General features: G+C 43.8%; 1 protein-coding gene across 1 annotated transcript in view; it reads left to right on the plus strand.

The window, feature by feature from the left end:
- LOC137372596 (uncharacterized) overlaps nt 1-22,292 on the plus strand; it is a 77,667-nt gene that overhangs the window by 23,960 nt on the left and 31,415 nt on the right. Inside the window, exons 6-8 of the mRNA XM_068036570.1 lie at nt 10,343-10,462; nt 11,395-11,568; nt 17,887-18,110. Coding sequence (XP_067892671.1) covers nt 10,343-10,462; nt 11,395-11,568; nt 17,887-18,110 — 518 coding nt within the window. The remainder of the gene's footprint in view (nt 1-10,342; nt 10,463-11,394; nt 11,569-17,886; nt 18,111-22,292) is intronic.

Consider the following 22,292-nt stretch of genomic DNA (forward strand, 5'->3'; position numbering starts at 1 on the left):
CTGACAGGGACTGACTAGGTAATAATATGCATTAGCAATGGGCGCCTTTAGTTGAGCTACTTAGCAGTCGAAAACAAAATAAGTAGTCCTCCTTCATGTCATTCCCGGATGCTGCCATTCACTGAACCATGTAAAGTTCTTTCTGAGCAGTCACAGGGTAGGGTCCAGTTCTCCTGTGCCCAGGACCCCAATATGTAGGCACCAAGTTTTACTGATAAAGAATCATGAGTTTTGCACAGAATTATTATGGGATTTCAGACATTGCTCAGAGGTAGCTTCATTTTTTTGTGCATATCCAGTCACTTTGTTATTACCTTAGATTGTAATGAAAATATATTTATTTTAAGGTGCAGTTATATTACTTTTTAAGTTAATATCGATACTTCGGTCAGGGTTTCCTGCTGTGGTGCTTTTGCTGCCCGCCAGAATCTTACCTTTGGCCTCCTTATCTCGAGAGACAATGGGTAAGCGCCTGGAGGTGTGTGGAGCAGCGCCTGGAGTGGCTATAAAGGCCAATTCTAGAGTGACAGGCTCTTCCACAGGTGCTGCAGAAAAATTTGTTTGTCGGGGCTGTTACACAGTTGGCTCTCCCCTTGCGCCTCTGTCTTTTTTCCTACCAACTGCTAAGTCTCTTCGACTCGCCATACTTTAGCCCCGCCTTTATGGCTGCCCGCCAGCTCTGGCGAACGCTGGCAACTGACTCCCACGACTTGTGATCAATGTCACAGGATCGCATGTCGCGTTTGCAGACGTCTTTAAAGCGGAGACATGGATGGCCGGTGGGTCTGATACCAGTGACGAGCTCACTGTACAAAGTGTCTTTGGGGATCCTGCCATCTTCCATGCGGCTCACACGGGCAAGCCATCTCAAGCGCCGCTGACTCAGTAGTGTGTATAAGCTGGGGATGTTGGCCGCCTCGAGGACTTCTGTGTTGGAGATATGGTCCTGCCACCTGATGCCAAGTATTCTCAAGAGGCAGCGAAGGTGGAATGAATTGAGACATCGCTCTTGGCTGACATACGTTGTCCAGGCCTCGCTGCCATAGAGCAAGGTACTGAGGACACAGGCTTGATACACTCGTACTGTTGTGTTCCGTGTCAGTGCGCAATTTTCCCACACTCTCTTGGCCAGTCTGGACATAGCAGTGGAAGCCTTTCCCATGCGCTTGTTGATTTCTGCATCTAAAGACAGGTTACTGGTGATAGCCTAGGTAGGTGAACTCTTCAATCACTTCCAGAGCGTAGTCGCCAATATTGATGGATGGAGCATTTCTGCCGTCCTGCCCCATGATGTTCGTTTTCTTGAGGCTGATGGTTAGGCTTAATTCATTGCAGGCAGCCGCAAACCTGTCGATGAGACTCTGCAGACACTCTTCAGTGTGAGATGTTAAAGCAGCATCGTCAGTAAAGAGGAGTTCCCTGATGAGGACTTTCCGTACTTTGGACTTCGCTGTTAGACGGGCAAGGTTGAACAACCTGCCCCCTGATCTTGTGTGGAGGAAAATTCCTTCTTCAGAGGACTTGAACGCATGTGAAAGCAGCAGGGAGAAGAAAATCCCAAAAAGTGTGGGTGCGAGAACACAGTCCTGTTTCACGCCACTCGGGATGGGAAAGGGGTCTGATGAGGAGCCACCATGTTGAATTGTGCCTTCCATATTGTCATGGAATGAGCTGATGATACTTAGTAGCTTTGGTGGGCATCCAATCTTTTCTAGTAGTCTGAAGAGACCACGTCTGCTGACGAGGTCAAAGGCTTTGGTGAGATCAATGAAAGCAATGTAGAGGGGCATCTGTTGTTCACGGCATTTCTCCTGTATCTGATGAAGGGAGAACAGCATGTCAACGGTCGATCTCTCTGCACGAAAGCCACACTGTGCCTCAGGGTAGACTTGCCAGAATCACACATCAGTAAATACCACACCGCCAACCCATAATCAGAAATTTTCAATCAGTGCTCACAGTATGTTCTAGGAACGAAGTGGAAAATTCTGTATTTTATTTCCTGTCATATTTTTCCAGTTGTTGAAGCAAAAGATATTTATTTTTCACACTTCAGTCTCCAGTGTTTCTTCCCCCTCTGTTATTGGTCCTTCAGTCCCAATTTACATGCAGAATTAATCCTCCAAGGCCCTCATTGTAATTCTAAGTTTCTGGAATGTTCATTCACATGTCGCACTATCTTGTTATGTGTTCTGTGGATATTTAATGGATTCAACTACAGGGCACCTGGAATTTTATCCACACCTAATATGTGCAATTAGAATAATATACTATATATAATGTAGTGTAATGTGTGTGTTTGATACACACATTGCAGTGCAAACTATTGAGCATCGCTCTTCATGCAAAAATCACCTTGTACACCAGAACAGTGTTGTCTGGCTAACTGGCATGAGTTATTTTTAATTGAATTGCCCACTGGCTTTTTGCATGGGTGCAGATTCAGACCCATTCAGGGTGTGATTTATAACCCCTGTGCAGTATATTGCAAACTACTTAGAATTTCCACCATAGCTGAAATTAATTAGATTCGGCCTGTGACACTTTGCTTAGCGGCCACTTTTGTTCCCTTGTTCGACTAATACCATTTTCAACCCACGTTTGGCTTTTCAAACAACTGACTCACTATCTAGAGGGTCAATGTCTGCTTGGCAAAAGCCAACTTTATAGTTACTGCCGGGGGGGGGGTAAATTATCTCCATCTTTAGACAACAAGGCCTCAGTCTTATGGTTTTTATCACACAGGATTTATGTAAACATAGCAAGCCTGGGCATGTTAATTCTGCCCTCAGAGTCACTGCTGTTTTGTGTCATACGCTTCCAGCATTTGCAGTTTTATTGTTCAGCAATTGCTTTGAGTTTCAGTGGGGGTAACAGAAATAAGCAGTCTTTGTGAAGTATTTTACAAACTATGTTCACACTAGTTGGTGTGGAAAGAATGCATCGGATTTCCCAAATGTCTCCTGAAGACGGTGAAGGGTCTCTATTTTAAGGGCAGGGCTACAGCATGTGCATATCTTGAGTATATACAATTAGTGTTAATTTTGAAAGGGGGAATTTGTCTTGTGGTTGGTGATGGAATGCTTTGCAGTGTTGTTAAACAACCAGTTATTGCAACAGGTTTGAACACGGAAATACTGATGTTGAACAGAGAAATGTAAGGTCGATCTGATAATCATAATCAGCTTTGGACAGATAGTTCAGGAGATGGGCGACTGAGGGGTGTTAGTTATTGAGGAAAGCCATGCTCACATGGAATGCAAGCAGGAGATAGGACTATAATTTGTAGCCATGAACAAGAGATTGCCCCGTAATATTGCGATAACATTTTCTAGAGAGTACAAAGAGTACAATACACATATTTCAGACAGATCTATGATAAAGCTTAGTATCTTTCTCTCATACCCTGTTAAATATCAACCTCACTTCTTCTGAAAAGTACTACCTCTTAAGAAATGCATGTACTCCTGGACTTGGGGCAGCTGGAGTGTGATATTCTTTCACACTTTCAGCACATTATCAGTGTTGGAATGGTGTAGGAATGTTTTATAGTGAGCAAACTCAGGTTTAAGCCCTTTGTGCCACTTGTACACCTTTAAATCACTTCCCCAGTGTTTCCTTGATCCTTTTTGCCCATCGCATGTTCTGCCACCATGCTTCCACTGGGTTCACTTGCATGCGTGTGCCTGTCAGTCAGTAGATGAGAATTTCCTGGATTTATCTCTCTTGCACTCTTGGCTATTTGACCCCAATCCAGATAGCGAAAACATGTACATCCTTTACCCACTTTTTAACCATGCAAAGTCTTTGCTCGAGTCGCTTTAAACAGGCTCCAGAAGCTGGTCGAGCACGTCTCCCCTGAGGCACAGTGTGGCTTTCGTGCAGAGAGATCGACCATTGACATGCTGTTCTCCCTTTGTCAGATACAGGAGAAATGCCGCGAACAACAGATGCCCCTCTATATTGCTTTCATTGATCTCACCAAAGCCTTTGACCTCGTCAGCGGACGTGGTCTCTTCAGACTACTAGAAAAGATCGGATGTATACCAAAGCTACTAAGTATCATCACCTCATTCCATGACAATATGAAAGGCACAATTCAACATGGTGGCACCTCGTCAGACCCCTTTCCTATCCTGAGTGACGTGAAACAGGGCTGTGTTCTCGCACCCACACTTTTTGGGATTTTCTTCTCCCTGCTGCTTTCACATGCGTTCAAGTCCTCAGAAGAAGGAATTTTCCTCCACACAAGATCAGGGGGCAGGTTGTTCAACCTTGCCCGTCTAAGAGCGAAGTCCAAAGTACGGAAAGTCCTCATCAGGGAACTCCTCTTTGCTGACGATGCTGCTTTAACATCTCACACTGAAGAGTGTCTGCAGAGTCTCATCGACAGGTTTGCGGCTGCCTGCAATGAATTTGGCCTAACCATCAGCCTCAAGAAAACAAACATCATGGGACAGGACGTCAGAAATGCTCCATCCATCAATATTGGCGACCACGCTCTGGTAGTGGTTCAAGAGTTCACCTACCTAGACTCAACTATCACCAGTAACCTGTCTCTAGATGCAGAAATCAACAAGCGCACGGGAAAGGCTTCCACTGCTATGTCCAGACTGGCCAAGAGAGTGTGGGAAAATGGCGCACTGACACGGAACACAAAAGTCCGAGTGTATCAAGCCTGTGTCCTCAGTACCTTGCTCTATGGCAGCGAGGCTTGGACAACGTATGTCAGCCAAGAGCAATGTCTCAATTCATTCCATCTTCGCTGCCTCTGGAGAATACTTGGCATCAGGTGGCAGGACCGTATCTCCAACACAGAAGTCCTCGAGGCGGCCAACATCCCCAGCTTATACACACTACTGAGTCAGCGGCGCTTGAGATGGCTTGCCCATGTGAGCCGCATGGAAGATGGTAGGATCCCCAAAGACACTTTGTACAGCGAGCTCGTCATTGGTATCAGACCCACTGGCCGTCCATGTCTCCGCCTTAAAGACGTCTGCAAACGCGACATGCGATCCTGTGACATTGATCACAAGTCGTGGGAGTCAGTTGCCAGTGTTCGCCAGAGCTGGCGGGCAGCCATAAAGGCGGGGCTAAAGTGTGGCGAGTCGAAGAGACTTAGCAGTTGGCAGGAAAAAAGACAGAAGCGCAAGGGGAGAGCAAACTGTGTAACAGCTCCGACAAACAAATTTTTCTGCAGCACCTGTGGAAGAGCCTGTCACTCTAGAATTGGCCTTTATAGCCACTCCAGGCGCTGCTGCCCAAATCACTGACCACCTCCAGGCGCTTACCCATTGTCTCGCGAGATAAGGAGGCCAAAGAAATCTCCCACCGGCGGCAAAATGCAAAAAGAAAATCCTGCAGCCGATTTAGGAAAAGCTCTGGGACAATATTCTCCGACCCCTAAGCAAGACTGTGGTAAACAGCACTAACCCATTACTCATCATTATTCTAGCTAACTATTAACCTACCTTCTATAGCTGGAACTCTCTTCCTCAAAAAGCTGTTGAGGCTAGGTCAATTGAAAAATTCAAAACTGAGACAGATTTTTATTGGGTAAGCATGTTAAAGGATATGGAGTTGAGGTGCAGATCAGGCATTTCATTGCATGACAGAACAGGCTGAAGAGACTAATGACCTTCTCCTGTTCCTATAATTGAAAATACCCTCTTCACTTAGGAATTGAAGTTCCCTTTCTAAGGACTGCAGTAAATCCATGCCCAAAGCATATTTTGGTGCTCTGTTTCTCTGTAGAAATTTTGTTGGCCAGAAAAAACAACAGACCTGAGGATTGGGAACAGTTTAGAATTTAGCAAAGGAGGACCAAGGGATTGATTAAGAAGGGGAAAATAGAGTACGAGAGTAAGCTTGCAGGGAACATAAAAACTGACTGTAAAAAGTTTCTATAGGTATCTGAAGAGAAAAATATTAGTGAAGACAAACGTAGGTCCCTTACATTCAGAAACAGAGGAATTTATTATGGGGAACAAAGAAATGGCTGACTAACTAGATGCATACTTTGGTTCTGTCTTCACAAAGGAGGACACAAATATCATACCAGAAATGTTGGGGAACACAGGGTTTAGTGAGAGAGAGGAACTGAAGGAAATCAGTATCAGTAGAGAAATGGTGTTGGGGAAATTGATGGGATTGAAGGCCAATAAATCCCCAGGGCCTTATGGTATGCATCCCAGAGTGCTTAAGGAAGTGGCCCTAGAAATAGTGGATGCATTGGTGGTCATCTTCCAAGATTCTATAGACTCTGGAACAGTTCCTACAGATTGGAGGGTAGCTAATGTAACCCCACTATTTAAAAAGGGAGGTAGAGAGAAAGCAGGGAATTATAGACCAGTCAGCCTGACGTCGGTAGTGGGGAAAATTCTAGAGTCCATTAGCAAAGATTTTATAGCAGAGCACTTGGAGAACAGTAGTAGAATCAGACAGAGTCAGCATGGATTTACGAAAGGGAAATTGAGGGGGAGCCAGTGAATGTGGTTTATTTGGACTTTCAGAAGGCTTTCGACAAAGTTCCACATAAGAGATTGGCATGTAAAATTTAAGCGCATGGGATTGGTGGTAGTGTATTGCGATGGATAGAAAATTGGTTGGCAGACAGGAAACAAAGAGTAGGGATAAATGGGTCTTTTTCCGAATGGCAGGCAGTGACTAGTGGGGTACTGCAGGGATCGGTGCTAGGACCCCAGCTATTCACAATATATGTTAATGATTTAGATGAGGGAACTAAATGTAACATCTCCAAATTTGCAGATGACACAAAACTGGGGGGAGAGTGAGTTGTGAGGAGGATGCAGAGAGGCTTCAGGATGATTTGGACAAGTTGAATGAGTGGGCAAATGCATGGCAGATGCAGTATAATGTGGATAAATGTGAGGTTATCCACTTTGGTAGCAAAAACAGGAAGGCAGATTATTATCTGAATGGCTATAAACTGAGAGAGGGGAAATATGCAACGAGACCTGGGTGTTCTCGTACACAAGTTGCCGAAAGTAAGCATGCTGGTCCAACAAGTGGTAAAAAATTCAAATGGTATGTTGGCCTTCATAGCGAGAAGATTCGAGTACAGGAGCAGGGATGTCTTGCTGCAATTATACAGGGCCTTGGTGAGGCCACACCTGGAATATTGTCATAGAGTCAGAGAGTTTTACAGCACAGAAACAGGCCCTTCGGCCCAACGATCCTGTGCCGACCATCAAGCACCGGTCCTAACTAATCCCATTTCCCCACACTTGGCCCGTAGCCTTGTATGTTATGGCGTTTCAAGTGTTCATCTAAATACTTCTTGAATGTTGTGAGTGTTCCTGCCTCTACCATCCCTTCAGGCAGTGTGTTCCTGATTCCAACCACCCTCTGGGTGAAAATTTTTTTCCTCAAATCCCCTCTAAACCTCCTGCCCCCTATCTTAAATCTATGCCCCCTAGTTATTGACCTCTCCGCTAAGGGAAAAGGTTTCTTCCTATCTATCCAATCAATGCTCCTCATAATTTTGTATACCTCAATCAGGTCCCCCCTCAGCCTTTTTTGCTCCAAGGAAAACAACCCCAGCCTATCCAGTCTGTCTTCATAACTGAAATGCTCCAGCCCAGGCAACATCCTGGTGAATCTCCTCTGCACCCTCTCCAGTGCAATCACATCCTTCCTATAATGTGGTGACCAGAACTGTACACAGTACTCCAGCTGTGGCCTAACTAGCATTTTATACAGCTCCATCATAACCTCCCTGCTCTTATATTCTATGCCTCCCAATAAAGGCAAGTATCCTGTATGCCTTCCTAACCACCTTATCTACCTGTGCTGCTGCCGTCAGTGATCTATGGACAAGCACCCCTAGGTCCCTCTGATCTTCTGTACTCTCTAGGGTCCTATCATTCATTGTATATTCTATTGCCTTGTTAGACCTCCCAAAGTGCATCACCTCACACTTCTCAGGATTAAACTCCATTTGCCACTGCTCCGCCCATCTTACCAGCCCATCTATAACGTCCTGTAGTCTAAGGCTTTCCTCCTCACTATTTATGACACCACCAATTTTCATGTCATCTGTGAACTTACTGATCATACCTCCTATATTCACGTCTAAATCATTAATGTACACTACAAACAGTAAGAGTCCCAGCACCGATTCCTGTGATACCCCACTGGTCACAGGCCTCCATTCACAAAAACAACCCTCTACCATCACCCTCTGCCCACTATCCCCGAAATACTCCCCCACTGCCACTTCTGCCACTTGTCCGGCTTCATTCCCTAGGATTAAGTCCAGTATCGCCCCTCCTCTTGTACGACTCTCTACATGCTGGCTCAAAAAGCTCTCCTGAAGGCACCCCCCCTTTAAGCTTTTTGCACTAAGACTATCCCCTCTAATATAGGGGAAGTTGAAATCCCCTACTATTATTACCCTATTATTTTTGCATCTTTCTGAGATTTGCCTATATATCTGCTCCTCTACTACTACCTGACTGTTTGGAGACCTGTAATACACTCCCAACCAAGTGATTGCCCCCTTTTTGTTTTTAAGTTCTACCATATGGCCTCATTAGAGGAAACTTCTAGGATATCATCCCTCCTTACTGCAGTAATTGACTCCTTGATCAACAGTGCAATACCACCTCCGCCTTGTGTGCAGTTCTGGTCTCCTTATGCGAGGAAGGATGTTCTTGCGATAGAGGGAGTGCAGTGAAGGTTTACCAGACTGATTCCTGAGATGGCGGGACTGACGTATGAGGAGAGATTGAGTCGGTTAGGATTATATTCGCTGGAGTTCAGAAGAGTGAGGGGGGATCTCATAGAAACCTATAAGATTCTAACAGGACTTGACAGGGTAGATGCAGGAAGGATGTTCCCGATGGTGGGGGAGTCCAGAACCAGGGGTCATAGCTTAAGGATACAGGGTAAACCTTTCAGGACTGAGATGAGGAGAAATTTCTTCACCCAGAGAGTGGTGAACCTGTGGAATTCGCTACCACAGAAAGCAGTTGAAGCCAAAACGTTGTATGTTTTCCAGAAGGAGTTAGATATAGCTCTTGGGTTTAAAGGGATCAAAGGATATGGGGCGAAAGCGGGAACAGGTTACTGAGTTAGATGATCAGCCATGATCATAACGAATGGCGGAGCAGTTTCGAAGGGCCGAATGGCCTACTCCTGCTCCTATTTTCTATGTATGTTTCTATGTAACCTTAGGATTTTTCTATCCATGCACTTTCGTTATACTTTCCTTACAATTCTCACATAACCCATCACATTGGAGTGAACCCAATCTCTTCATCATTTGAAAAATCTCAACTATGCCCTTCAAGCCTGCCTTTCTGTATATCTTACATACTTAGGAATGGACTTCCCTCCATATTAATAGAAGCAAACATATCTCCTGATGTGTTGTTGGACATGAAGATGTGCACTGGTGATTTGATCTCTTTCATCCAGTTCATGCAGCACAATGGGAACATCCTCCCAAACTTATTCACTACAACTTGCATTTCAGTAGGAATTAGCAACAGTTCGGGAAAGTGTGTCTTTGCAAAGGGAAGACTTCAGCCAAAGTCAGAATTGTGGGAGGAAATAAAAACAAGGACAGTGTTCAATGCACAAGTGGGGAAAAGCCCATTGCAAAAAAAAACTATACTTAAATATTGAATTAAAAAATAGCTATCCCTCTCTGTATGAGACATGACAAAGCAAGTCAGGCCTGTTTACCTATCCAGCACCCATTTAAATGGGTGAAGTGTCTGTTGGTGTTGGGCGGGGTGGGGGTGAAATTCACTGGGAGGTTTAATGCTCATATGAAGTCCTGAACATCATGAAACTCTGCATACTTTATTTACATGGTTAATTGTTTGTGTATGTCTGCTTCTGGCCTTTGAAATCAAAGTTCAGTGCAATGTGATTCATGTACTCATGGACCTGATTCTCTGACTTCTGTCCACCATTAGTGAGACTTAATTGCACTGCTCTGAAGCATCAGACCGTATGCATACTGTAATGTCATTGATGCACCTAATGCAGGTTGTATAAATCAGTCTGGTTTTCATAGAAATGCTTTGTTCAAAATACTATTATGATATCAAATGTTAATATTACAAATTTGTGCTCCCGATGCAGAGCATCACCTGCTGGGAGTGCATGTCAAAAATTGAGGTGCATGTTTGCTACAATGTTCTGTGCATCATTTGTGTATAAAGTCATGGGGAGCATCTGTTTGAATTCCCAACATGTGCTATGGGTGGACAAGGCTTAGAACTGGGAACAAGAACTCATAACGTTACCCCTTACGGAAACGATAGTCACAATTCTCATTCAACGATAACGTGTTTTTTATACATGTTAGGCTGACGAACAGCTGCAAAACAATCTGTGCACCCTGAATAACTCACTGGAGCATTACCAAGAGGTAGACTGGAATCTCAAGGAAGAGGGTGAAGGAGGACATCTAGACAATGTCATCTATGTAAGTATTAAAACACAACCTCATTCACTGAGCCTGTCCTTGAGTATAATGAGCTACAATCTTCATACAAACTCATTGGCAAACAGATTGGGGAGGGAGATCTGAGGTGTATCTGGAATTTTGGTGTATTTTCATCCCAGGGGAAAAGACAAGTTCCCTGAATATCCACAGGGATTCTCCCGATATCTTGCCGTAACTTGTACTTTGTACAATGTTTCACCTAGGGGTGCACTGATCATTTGCAAAACTTACAACAGGGCTGAAGGTACAACAGAACTGAAGTTATGGAAGAGCCAAAGTTGCGCAGGGACAAAGTTGCGGTAGGAGAACAGGGAAACTTCCACAGATCCTCAGGGCCCAGGAAACCATTAAGTAATTAGAGGAAAGCTCTACTTATGCATGTATCTTTTACGATCATACGGCCAGTGGCATCACAATGGAATGGGTGATTGTGGGCTGGGAAATCAGACAGAGATTACTTGCACCAATCTCCGCCAAGTGTGCAAGGTGACTATTTTTCAACCTAAAGTACACTTGCTTAATTTAAATATTGTAATGTATTAAAATAGATTTAAATAAGGAACAGCTCAATTTCCCAATTGCAAGATTTATGGGATTATATAGCGTGTTGTATATACGTATCTGGAGTGGGCCTGAGGGAAGCTTCATGTGCAGTAGAGTTTTTAAAGGGGCATATTGCTTTCTGCAATTTTTTGTATCTTTTATCTGCTGTTTTTTTGTTCTTCATATTGTTTATTTTTGTGAAATTCTCTTTTTTTCAAAGTCAGGGCAGTAGTGAATATTTACGAAGAGACAAATATTGTCTACACACTCAGCCAAGAAGAATTGAAGAATTCACAAGACTTCAGCAGAACACAAAGAGCTTAAAACAATCCATTATTATAACTTACTTTGATTTCTGATTATTGCAGGAAGATGACCTTCAGGAGCTGGCATCTCGCCTTGTCGGTGCTGAAACAGGAAAAGCATCATTAGTGAGCCAAATGTCAGACCTCCACTCTGAGCTCTTCCAAACTAAATGTGAGAGCTATGGACTGAAAAAGCAATGCCTTGAGTCCGAATCGCAGCTAACTGCCAATAGAAATGTAAGAATACATTGAGATCATCAGCATTAGCATATCCACGTAAGGTTAAACCCTGGTCTAATTCAACACTGAGCTCTGTCACACACGTAAGTGAATGCAGGCAAGGTGTAATGGAGCATTAATGGGGGCAGAAATCACATCAACCTAATTTCAGACTTTTTTTGGCCTCATTGGATTTCCAGCTCAGATCCTGGGTGGACAGCGGCAGTTCCAGTTTAAGGTAGGTAGATTATTTTTTGCATTCTAACATGGTACAGAGACAAGTTTGGATGCTCCCAATGCCCAGATGGCCAGCCTGTTCATTCCAGAGGAGACTAGGTGCGCAGGTGGGCTCGACTTCTCTAGTCCAGCCTCCTGCCTTCTCCTGCAAGAAGGGAGTGAGTTAGTTACAGTCTTGTGAGATGTATAGAGAATGCACCTGTCATTGAGTAATAGTTCCTACGTTAACATGGAAAAGTGTTCCTCTGGGGAGTACAACCAGAGCTAGGTCCATGGCACCTAGGATGGCTCAGCTGTATTGGGTGGGGTGGAGGGTGTGGTCAGATAAAACAATATAGGGGATTCAATAGTTAGGAGAATAGACAGGCATTTTTGCCACTGCAGACGTGAATCCCAGACACTATGTTGCCACCCTTGGTGCCAAAGTCAAGGACATCACTTAGAGGCTGCAGGACATTCTGATGCTGAGTGAGGGAGGGAGTGGTGGTGCAGGGTGGGTGAACAGCCAGAGGTCTTGGTCCACATCGGTACCAAAGATGTAGGTAGAAAGAGGGATGAGGTCCTGCAGACAGATTTTAGGGAACTAGGAAAGGAATTAATAAGCAGGAGGTAGTAATCTCCAGATAGTTCTCAGTGCCACAGGCTAGTGAGCACAGAAATAGGAAGATAGAGCTGATAAATGCATGGCTGGAGAGACAGCGCAGGAGGGAGGACTTTAGATTCCTGGGCATTGGGACCGGTTTCGGGGTGGTGGGATCTGCACAAGTTGGACAGGATGCACCTCAACTAGGCAGGGACCAGGTTGGCTGGTCCTGTTGGAGAGGGTTTAAACTAGCTTGGCAGAGAGAGAAGCAAAACTGGAAATGAAAGGCAGAAAATTAGTAAGCGAGCACGGGAGGCAGTGGAAATTAAGGCTGGAAAATAGAGAACAAGGGAGTTTGGCAATGCTAAATGGTATATACTTCAATGCAAGGAGCTGACGGCTCAGATATGCACGTGGAAGTATGATATTATAGCTATAACTGAGACATGGCCTAAAGAAGGGCAGGAATGGCAGCTCAACATTCCTGGTTACAGAGTTTTCAGACGAGATAGAGAGGGAGATAAGAAAAGGGTGGAGTCTCAATTTTGGTTAAAGAAACGATTACAGCTGTGAGGAGAGATGATATCATAGAAGGATCATCAAATGAGGCCATATGGGTTGAAATGAAGACCAAAAAAGGGGTAATAACAGTGCTAGCAGCGTACTAAAACAGTCAGAGGGAGATAGAAAAGCAAATATGTCGGTAAATTTCTGAGAAGTGCAAAAACAATAGGGTAGTAATAGTAGGGGATTACTACTACCTATCATCTCAACTATCCTAATATTAACTGGAATAGAATCAATGTTAAAGTATAGAGGGTGCAAAATTCTTAAAATGCATTCACGAGAACTTTTCTTTTAGCCAGTACATAGCAAGCCCAACAAAAGAAGGGACAGTCTTGGCTTACTCTTAGGAAATGAAGCTGGGCAGTTGGAAGGGTTATCAGTGGGAGAGTATTTTGGTAATAGTGATCATAATTCAGTTAGATTTAGCATAGATTTTTTTATTCACTTGTGGGATGTGGGCTTCACTGGCTAGGGCAACATTTCTTGCCCATCCCTAATTGCCCCTGAACCAAGTGGCTTGCTAGGCCATTTCAGACAGCATTTAAGAGTCAGCCACTTTGCTGTGGATCTGGAGTCACATAAAGTCATAGAGTCATCGCGAGATACAGCACTGAAACAGGCCCTTCGGCCCACCGAGTCTGTGCTGACCAACAACCACCCATTTATACTAATCCTACATTAATCCCATATTCCCTACCACATCCCACCATTCTCCTACCACCTACCTACACTAGGGGCAATTTACAATGGCCAATTTACCTATCAACCTGCAAGTCTTTGGCTGTGGGAGGAAACCGGAGCACCTGGCGTAAACCCGCGCGGTCACAGGGAGAGCTTGTAAACTCCACACAGGCAGTACCCAGAACCGAACCTGGGTCACTGGAGCTGTGAGGCTGCGCTGCTAACCACTGCGCCACCAAGGCCAGACCAGGCAGATTTCCTTCCCTAAAGGACCTTAATAAACCAGATGGGTTTTTTCAACAATCGATATTGTTTCATGGTCACCATTAGACTAGCTTTTAATCCCAGATTTATTAATTGAATTCAAATTTCAACATCTGCCGTGGTGGGATTCGAACCTGTGTCCCCAGAGCATTAGCCTGGACTTTAGATTACTAGTCCAGTGACATTACCACTGTGCCGCCGCCTCCCCCATAGAAAAGGACAAAGGTCGACCAGGAGCCATGTGTGTAAAGCATAAAATATGGGGATGATTCTTAATGAAAACTTTGCGTTTGTTTTCACAAAAGAAGGAGATAATGCAGACTTTGGAGTTAAGGAGGGGAGTATGAAATATTGGATTGAATAAACATATTGAGAGAGGAAATATTAAGGGGTTTAGCATTTTTTAAAGTTGATTAACAGCGCAGGCTGTTAAGAGAAGCAAGGAAGGAAATAGTGGAGGCTCTGACCATCTTTCCAGTCCTCTCTGGCTACAGGCATGGTGTTAGAGAACTGTTGTTTAAAAAGGGAAGTGGGATTGACTGAGTAATTACAGTCCAGGCAGTCTAACCTCAGCAGTGGGCAAATTATTGGCAAAAATTCTGAAGGACAGTATTAATTGTCATTTAGAAATGCACAGATTAATTAAGGACAGTCAATATGCATTTGTTAAGCGGTCATGCCTGACTAACTTGATTGAATTTTTTGAGGAGGTAACAAGGAGGGTCGATGAGGGGAGCACATTAGATGTAGCTTACGCAGACTTTATTAATGTTTTTTAAAAGTCTCATATAACAGACTAGTCAGAAAAGTAAGAGTCCACGGGATCCAAATTGGCTCAGCGGTAGGAAACAAAAGGTAATGGTCGATGGGTGTTTTTGTGACTGGAAGTCTGTTTCCAGTGGGGTTCCGCAGGGTTCAGTACTAGGTCCCTTCCTTTTTATGGTATATATCAATGATTTAGGCTTAAATGTAGTGGGAAAGATTGAGAAGTATGCAAATTATACAAACATTTCTGTGTGGTTGAGCTGAGGAAGAAAGCAGTAGACTGCAGGAAGATATCAATAGACTGGTCAGGTGGGCAGAAAAGTGGCAAATGGAATTCAGTCTGGACAATGTGAGGTAATGCATTTGTGGAGGGAAAACAAGGAAAGGGACTACACAATAAATGGTAGGATATTGAGAAGTGTAGAGGAGCAGAAGGACCATGGAGTGCATATCTACAGATTCCTGAAGGTAGGAGGACGGATAGATAAGGTGGTTGAGAAGGCATACAGAATCTTATCCTTTATTAGCTGAGACATAGAAACATAGAAAATAGGAGCAGTAGGGAAATGGAAAGTAAGAGCACGGAGATTATACTAGAACTGTATAAAACACTAGTTAGGTCACAGCTAGAGTACTGCGTATAGTCCTGGTCACTGCATTAAGGACAGAAGCAGAGACTTGAGCAATATAGAGGTCTGTCATGTTAATGTGCAAAAACATCTCTACATCTGATTGCATCCTGTTCCATGGAGTGTAGTAATGTATTCTTATTGTTTGCAAACTGATGTGTCAATAGGCAGTTGAGCTCATTCCTCATTTTTAGAATAGCTTTGGCTATAAAATTGAGCATCTGCCCTTCTTGAGAGAAGGTTGAGGTTACTTCTTTCATTGACTTCAAAATTGGGAGAGATGTAAAATGAGAGATGTGCTGCCAACTTGCTGTCACTCCTTTTCACCCAGAGGGTGGCATGTGTCTGGAACTCACTGCCTGAAAGGGTGGTAGAGGCAGAAACCCTCATACCATTTAAAAAATACTTGGATATGGACTTGCACTGGAGGCAGTGCAATGAAGATATACTAAATTGGTCCCTGTGATGAGAGGCTGAGTAAATTGGGCCTATATTCTCTGGAGTTTAGAAGAATGAGGGGCAATATAATTGAGACATACAAGATTCTGAAAGGGCTTGATAGGGTAGAAGCTGAGAGATTGTTTCCACTGGTCAGGGAATCGAGAATGTAGGGATACAATCTCAGGATAAGGGGCCAATCATTCAGGACTGAGATGAAGAGAAATTACTATGCTCCTGACCTCATTACAGCCTTGGTTCAAACATAGACAAAAGAGTTGAACTCAAGAGGTGAGATGAGAGTTACTGCCCTTGACATCAAGGCAGTATTTGACCGAGTATGGCATCAACGAGCCCCAGCAAAACTGAAGTCAATGGGAATCGGGGGAAAACTCTCCGCTGGTTGGAGTCATACCTAACACAAAGGAAGATGGTTGTGGTTGTTGGAGGCCAATCATCTCAGCCCCAAGACATCACTGTAGGAGTTCCTCAGGATAGTATCCTAGGTCCCACCATCTTCAGCTGCTTCATCAATGACCTTCCTTGAATCAAGGTCAGAAGTGGGGATGTTCGCTGATGATTGCACATTGTTCAGCACCATTCGCGACTCCTCAGATACTGAAGCAGTCCGTGTAGAAATGCAGCAAGACCTGGACAATGTCCAGGCTTGGTCTGATAAGTGGCAAGTAACATTCGAGCCACACAAGTTCCAGGCAATGACCATCTCGAACAAGAGAGAATCTAACCATCTCCCCTTGACATTCAATGGCATTACAAACACTGAATCCCCCACTATCAACATCCTAGAGGTTACCATTGACCAGAAACTGGAGTAGCCATATAAATACCATGGCTACAATAGCAGGTCAGAGGCTAGGAATCCTGCGGCAAGTAACTCACCACCTGACTCCCCAAAGCCTGTCCACCATCTACAAGGCACAAGTCAAGAGTGTGATGGAATACTCTCCACTTGCCTGGATGGGTGCAGCTCCAATAACACTCAAGAAGCTCGACACCATCCAGGACAAAACAGCCGCTTGATTGTCACCCCACCCACAAACATTCGCTCCCTCCACCACCAACGCACAGTGGCAGCAGTGTCTACCATTTACAAGATGCACTGCAGTAACGCACCAAGGATCCTTAGACAGCACCTTCCAAACCCACGACCTCTCCCAATTAGAAGAACCAGGGCAGCAAATGCTTGGGAACACCACCACCTGCAAGTTCCCCTTCAAGTCACACACCATCCTGACTTGGAACTATATCGCCGTGCCTTCACTGTTGCTGGGTCAAAATCCTGGAACTCCCTTCCTAACAGCACTGTGGGTGTCCCTACCTCACATGGACTGCAGCGGTTCAGGAAGGCAGCTCACCACCACCTTCTCAAGGGCAATTAGGGACGGGCAATAAATGCTAGCCTAGCCAGTGACGCCCACATCCCCTGAATGAATTTTAAAAAAGGGTTGTGAATCTTTGGAATTCTCTACCCCAGAGGGTTGTGGATGCTCCATCATTGAATACATTTAAGGCTGGGATAGATTTTTGGTCTAGCAGGGAATCAAAGGATATGGGGAACGGACAGGAAAGTGGAATTGATGCCCAAGATCATCCATGATCATATTGAATAGCGGAGTGGGCTCGATGGGCCTTATGGTCTACCTCTGCTCCTATTTTTTGTGTTCTTGTGTTCTTCAAGTGCTAAAACCTACAGGGTTACTGAGCAAAAGCTGGAAAGGGGCATTCGGCTAGATTGCTGTTTTTCGGCTGGCACCCACAATAGGCAAATGGTCTCCTTCTGTGCCTTAAATATTCTATGTTTCTATATTTCTATATTACACTTCCGCACAAAGTCAAAATTTACCCCAGTCTGCACTCCACCTGTTCAGAAGAGTTTAGTAATAGTAGATTATCCAATGGACTCGTGATTGGCTCATTCCCTACTAACTTGTTAAATTGGCAAGATATACAACACAATCCAAATATGGTGGTGATAGTGAAGTTTAGCCAAACTTCAAAACTCCTGTCTGATGGAAAGTAAATGGGTATTTTAGCAATATCTATGATATGTCTTCAAGATATTTCCATTACACAGTAACAATGACAAGGAGTTGCCATTAATTTGATGTTTTCTAAAAACACATGCAAACATGAATTTCTTTTTTATAACAGATAAATGAAAGCCTTTTGTTGGAAATAACAGGACTGAAACAGAGCTTGCAGGCTTCAGATCAGCAAATCCTGAATTTGCAGAGTGAAAAGACAATTTTGACCTCTCGCATGAAGACTCTAGAATGTGAACACCAGCAGATCTTCAATCAAAAAGAACTTTTGCTGAAAACATTGAAATGTCGCAAATACGGCGGTTCTTTGTTACCAATTTATCCTGATGACGGGTAATTTTACTTCCATTGATTCATGAGTGTGTAACAAAGAGGCATGGACTCAGGATTAGCACTAAAGAAATGAAGGGGATTGTTAAAAAATTTTTAGCGCAGAGGGTTTTCAGAAAAAGCAATACTTTAACACAAGTGGCTACTAAAGCAGAGCCTATAATGTGACTTAAAAGGGAATTGGCTGAAACTGAAGAATATAAGCAGTTACAGGGAAATAGGATTCGAGGAGAGCGCACAGGCACAGGTACAATGAGGCAAATAGTCTCCTTCCGACCTGTCATTTCTTTGAGACACTGTTATTCAATTTTACTTCTTCAGAATAGAAATATTTTGAAACCTCTGGTTCCCATCCTAAAAATGTTTGATTGATTCTGCAATACAAGTTAAAATTCATATCATCTAAGGAAATAAGGACTTACATTTTGCAGTGTTTATGGTGCACAGTTTGCTACACCATGCTACACTGCCACGGAAGAAACAGATCCAAAGTCAGGAGTAAACAAGTCTTCTGGAAGCAATCTCTAAAAGCTGGAAGATGTTTCTCAGCATTGGAAAGATCCACAGAACACTGTCAATATTGATCTTAACTCTCCAAACCTCATAATGTACAAACCCAGGTTCTGGACTAACACTGATTGTTTATTTGTTCTCATGATGTGGGTAACACTGGCAAGGTCATAGTTATTGCCAGTGCCCAATTGCTCTAAGAAAGTAATGGAGAGCCTTTCTGTAACTGAATAGTTTATGCAGCCACTTTGGATGACTTTAAGGGCTGGAGTGCCCTCCAATTACACTTAGGGTAACCAAGGTATAATAAATTTGGAAGAGGGGGGAATGTGGGGGTGAGGGGTTGAAGTTCACCATCAGCTCTCAAGCCCAGAAAATAACTGGCAGATTTTGTTCAGTCCTGCAAGAGGCAGACATCTTTGGCCAGTGCACCCCATCCTACCATATAAATGGCAGCAGATTGGGTCTCTTAACATTCCACTGTCTAGCTGGGGAATGTCAATGAGGAAGAGGCATCGGGGATCTGCTTGCAGTGGACTAGTGATACTCCCTAGCTGAAAGCCATAGGGACCAGGTAAGTAAACTTAATGTTCGAGTTATTTAAAGTTAGTTCTAATTAATTTTAAACTTTTGTAGCATTTTGTGCTTTTTTTTGAAAATTCGTTGAATTTTAACTCTCTGTAAGGAATTTTAATTATTTTAATTTTTTAAACCATATTTCTAAATTTACTCTTGCAAACTGGGGCTGAGCTCCAAGTGGGCACTCCCTTCTTTCCTTCCCCATTCCTCTACTTTGATAAAGAAGAGGAGTATCAGGGATGTCAGGCTGAGTACACACCATAGACAGCCTCAAGCCCCTAGCTGCCTCCTCAAAGCTGATGCAGGTGGGCTACTTCGTTATGACCCCTTGGCAATGTTTCAGAAGGCTGTCCCTCCCAATAAAGCAGCAGCTTCATTGTGCTTGTCAACTGTGGGTAAAGCTCATAAGGAAACCTTCAGCTGAGTAAGATTGAACTTCGTTGCCAAATGAGTTTTGCCAACACAGTCCCCTTTTTGGCAACAAACTCAACTCAGTCACTGGTTGATGTAAAGCTATCAAGGTTTCCATTTGGAGATGGTAATATGATTCACCCAGGAATTCCTCCACCTTATTCCAAAATCATTCTGCACATATCTTTATCAAAGAATGGTGAGAATATTGAACTCACCACAATATAGAGAAGTTGCTGTGATTAGTATAAATTCTTTTAAGGGGATGGATAGGTACATGAGGGAGAATGGAATGGAAAGTTATGTTGACTGGGTGAGATGAAATGAGTTGAGACTGGGCATGTGTGGAGCAGAACCTCCGGCATAAACCTGTTGGGCCTGTTTTATTGCTGTAGAATTCTATGTAATTCTATCCTATCCTATCAGTGATTTAAAAAAAGCATCTGACTGGAACAAATCTAACATCTTCCTTACTGTTTAATATCACCACGGCTCCACTTTGTGCCCATGCTTGAGTACCCATCATTCCTAATCTCCTAGTTTTCCTATAGTGAAGGGATTCTCAGTTTTGACTGGTAACCTGCAGCATGAGCCTATGTTTATGGTCCATTTCTCCTTTATGAAGAGAGTAAGAGAGACTGAAGGCACTCTTCATGCATTATATGAAATGCAACCCAGGTTTCAGAAGACATTCCTTAATGGGGGTGATGTGGCACACCCTCCGAAGGCCACTTCCTCCCATGGAGTTGTGATCAGGCCTCCTTCCTTCAGGGACTAAAAGATGTGTCCTTCTTTTCCATAATTATAGACAGTAACATCTCAACTGAATAGTGTTTAAAGTTGGGGGCTCAGTGAACTGAAGAGGGCTCAGTCTCCAATATTGCTACATGAATGCAGACATAAAATAACTGCCTTAATTCACTGGAATTTCCTTTCCCCACTTCCAGAGACATCAGTGGCTTGAAGACTAATTCTGTGCACAGCTGGCAATCTGCCAACAAGGAAAATCCAGCCCTAAATGTGTATCTAAGTAGGAATGGTAGCTATCATTATTACCCAATGAGATAGTTGGGTTTTTACAGAAATCCAGCTAGCTTGCATATTAGAGCTTTTGCAGTCAATGAAGTACATTTGAAGTGTAGTCAATGTTGTAAGGAAGGACAAATGGCAGCCAATTTACACACAGGAAGCTCCCACAAACAGTAATGTGATAATGACCAGATAATGTTGATTGAGGGATAAATATTGGCCAGGACTAATCCCCCTACTACTCGTCAAACTAGTGATATTTACATCTACCTGAGAAGACAGACAGGACCTCAATTTTAATTGTTATATTTGAAAGACAACTTAAACAGTGCAGTGCTCCCTCAGTACGGCATTGGGCTGTTAGTGTAGGTCTGGATTTTGAAAGATATCCGCTGACCTCGGCAGTGAGCTTCAAAAAAGGCGTGGAGCCGCCACAATATATTTCGTGGCGGCTCATTTACACAGGGTGAAGGGGGGACCACCCACCACCGATGACATAGAGGGGGCGGGCACTCTGTCCCTGGCAACGGCACCCGACGCCACCACACAGGCACCGACACTATTTTTAAAGAGCTTCAAGCCCTTACAGGTAATTGTAATTTTTAAAGTGGAATGGATGGTACATTTACATTTAAAAGTCTAATAAAAGATCAAAGCCCCTCTCCCACCCACCCCCAATGACCTAACAATTCATTTATTGTCCTCTCCCCACTAAAAAAGCTTTTCTTCCCATCCCGAACTTTCCCCACAGAACCTTATTACCTTTGCCCTTCAACCCCTTTCCACCATCCCCTCAGCCAATAGTGAGAGTCTCCCCCGCTCCCCCTCCTATCCTGAAAACTTCACTCCTCCCCTATTTCTCGCCAGTGTTCCCCCTCGGATACGGGACATCCGGCAACCGGTTGGAATATTGGCATGGCACGGCCGTCGTGGAAAGTAATTATTCAGTGATTAGCATTTATTTAAATATTGAGATTAAGGTTCCGTCGTCGAGCGGCAGGGGCCGTCACGAGGCCTTGCCGCCGCCAGTAAAATGAGGCGCGGCCATCCCGGCATCGAGGCCCGTAGTGGGACTCTCCTGGAAGTACTTTCTGGGCCCTCCCTGCCACGACCCTCAATGTCGGGGGGCTGGGAAAATCCAGCCCCTAAATTTCTGTGCTCAAGTCTCTGAAGTGGGACTTGAGCCCACATCCTTCTAACTCAAGAGGCAAAGTGCTAGCCACTGAGTCACAGCTAACACTGTACTACAGGCTACTACCACAACCACTGTCGCATGTAGATAAGGAATCAGATGTTAGAATTAATGTCAACTATTTTATAAAGAGGAGATTGTTTTGTAGTAATTTATAGTTAGAATAAAACAAAAAAGGCAGATTTTATTAGCTTTGTTCCCTTTTGATGGGAATTTGCTGTGTCGGGAAATCTGAAACTGAACTCAATCTATTTTCTACGATGTAGTGCATCAGGACTTTCATGTAACACTGAGCTGCCTAAATAACAGCCTCAGCAAGCAGAAATTTTTGGAAATTTTGCCATTGTGGAATACTTTGTTAAAAATTACATTAGTAATGATTTGTCACAATTGACAATAGTCAGCTTCTGTTTGAACAATGTGTGGAGGATATTAATTCACATTTTGTTTGCCGTAAGCTCTAA

Source organism: Heterodontus francisci, chromosome 1 (assembly GCF_036365525.1).
Source record: "Heterodontus francisci isolate sHetFra1 chromosome 1, sHetFra1.hap1, whole genome shotgun sequence".
Taxonomy (NCBI): Eukaryota; Metazoa; Chordata; class Chondrichthyes; order Heterodontiformes; family Heterodontidae; genus Heterodontus; species Heterodontus francisci.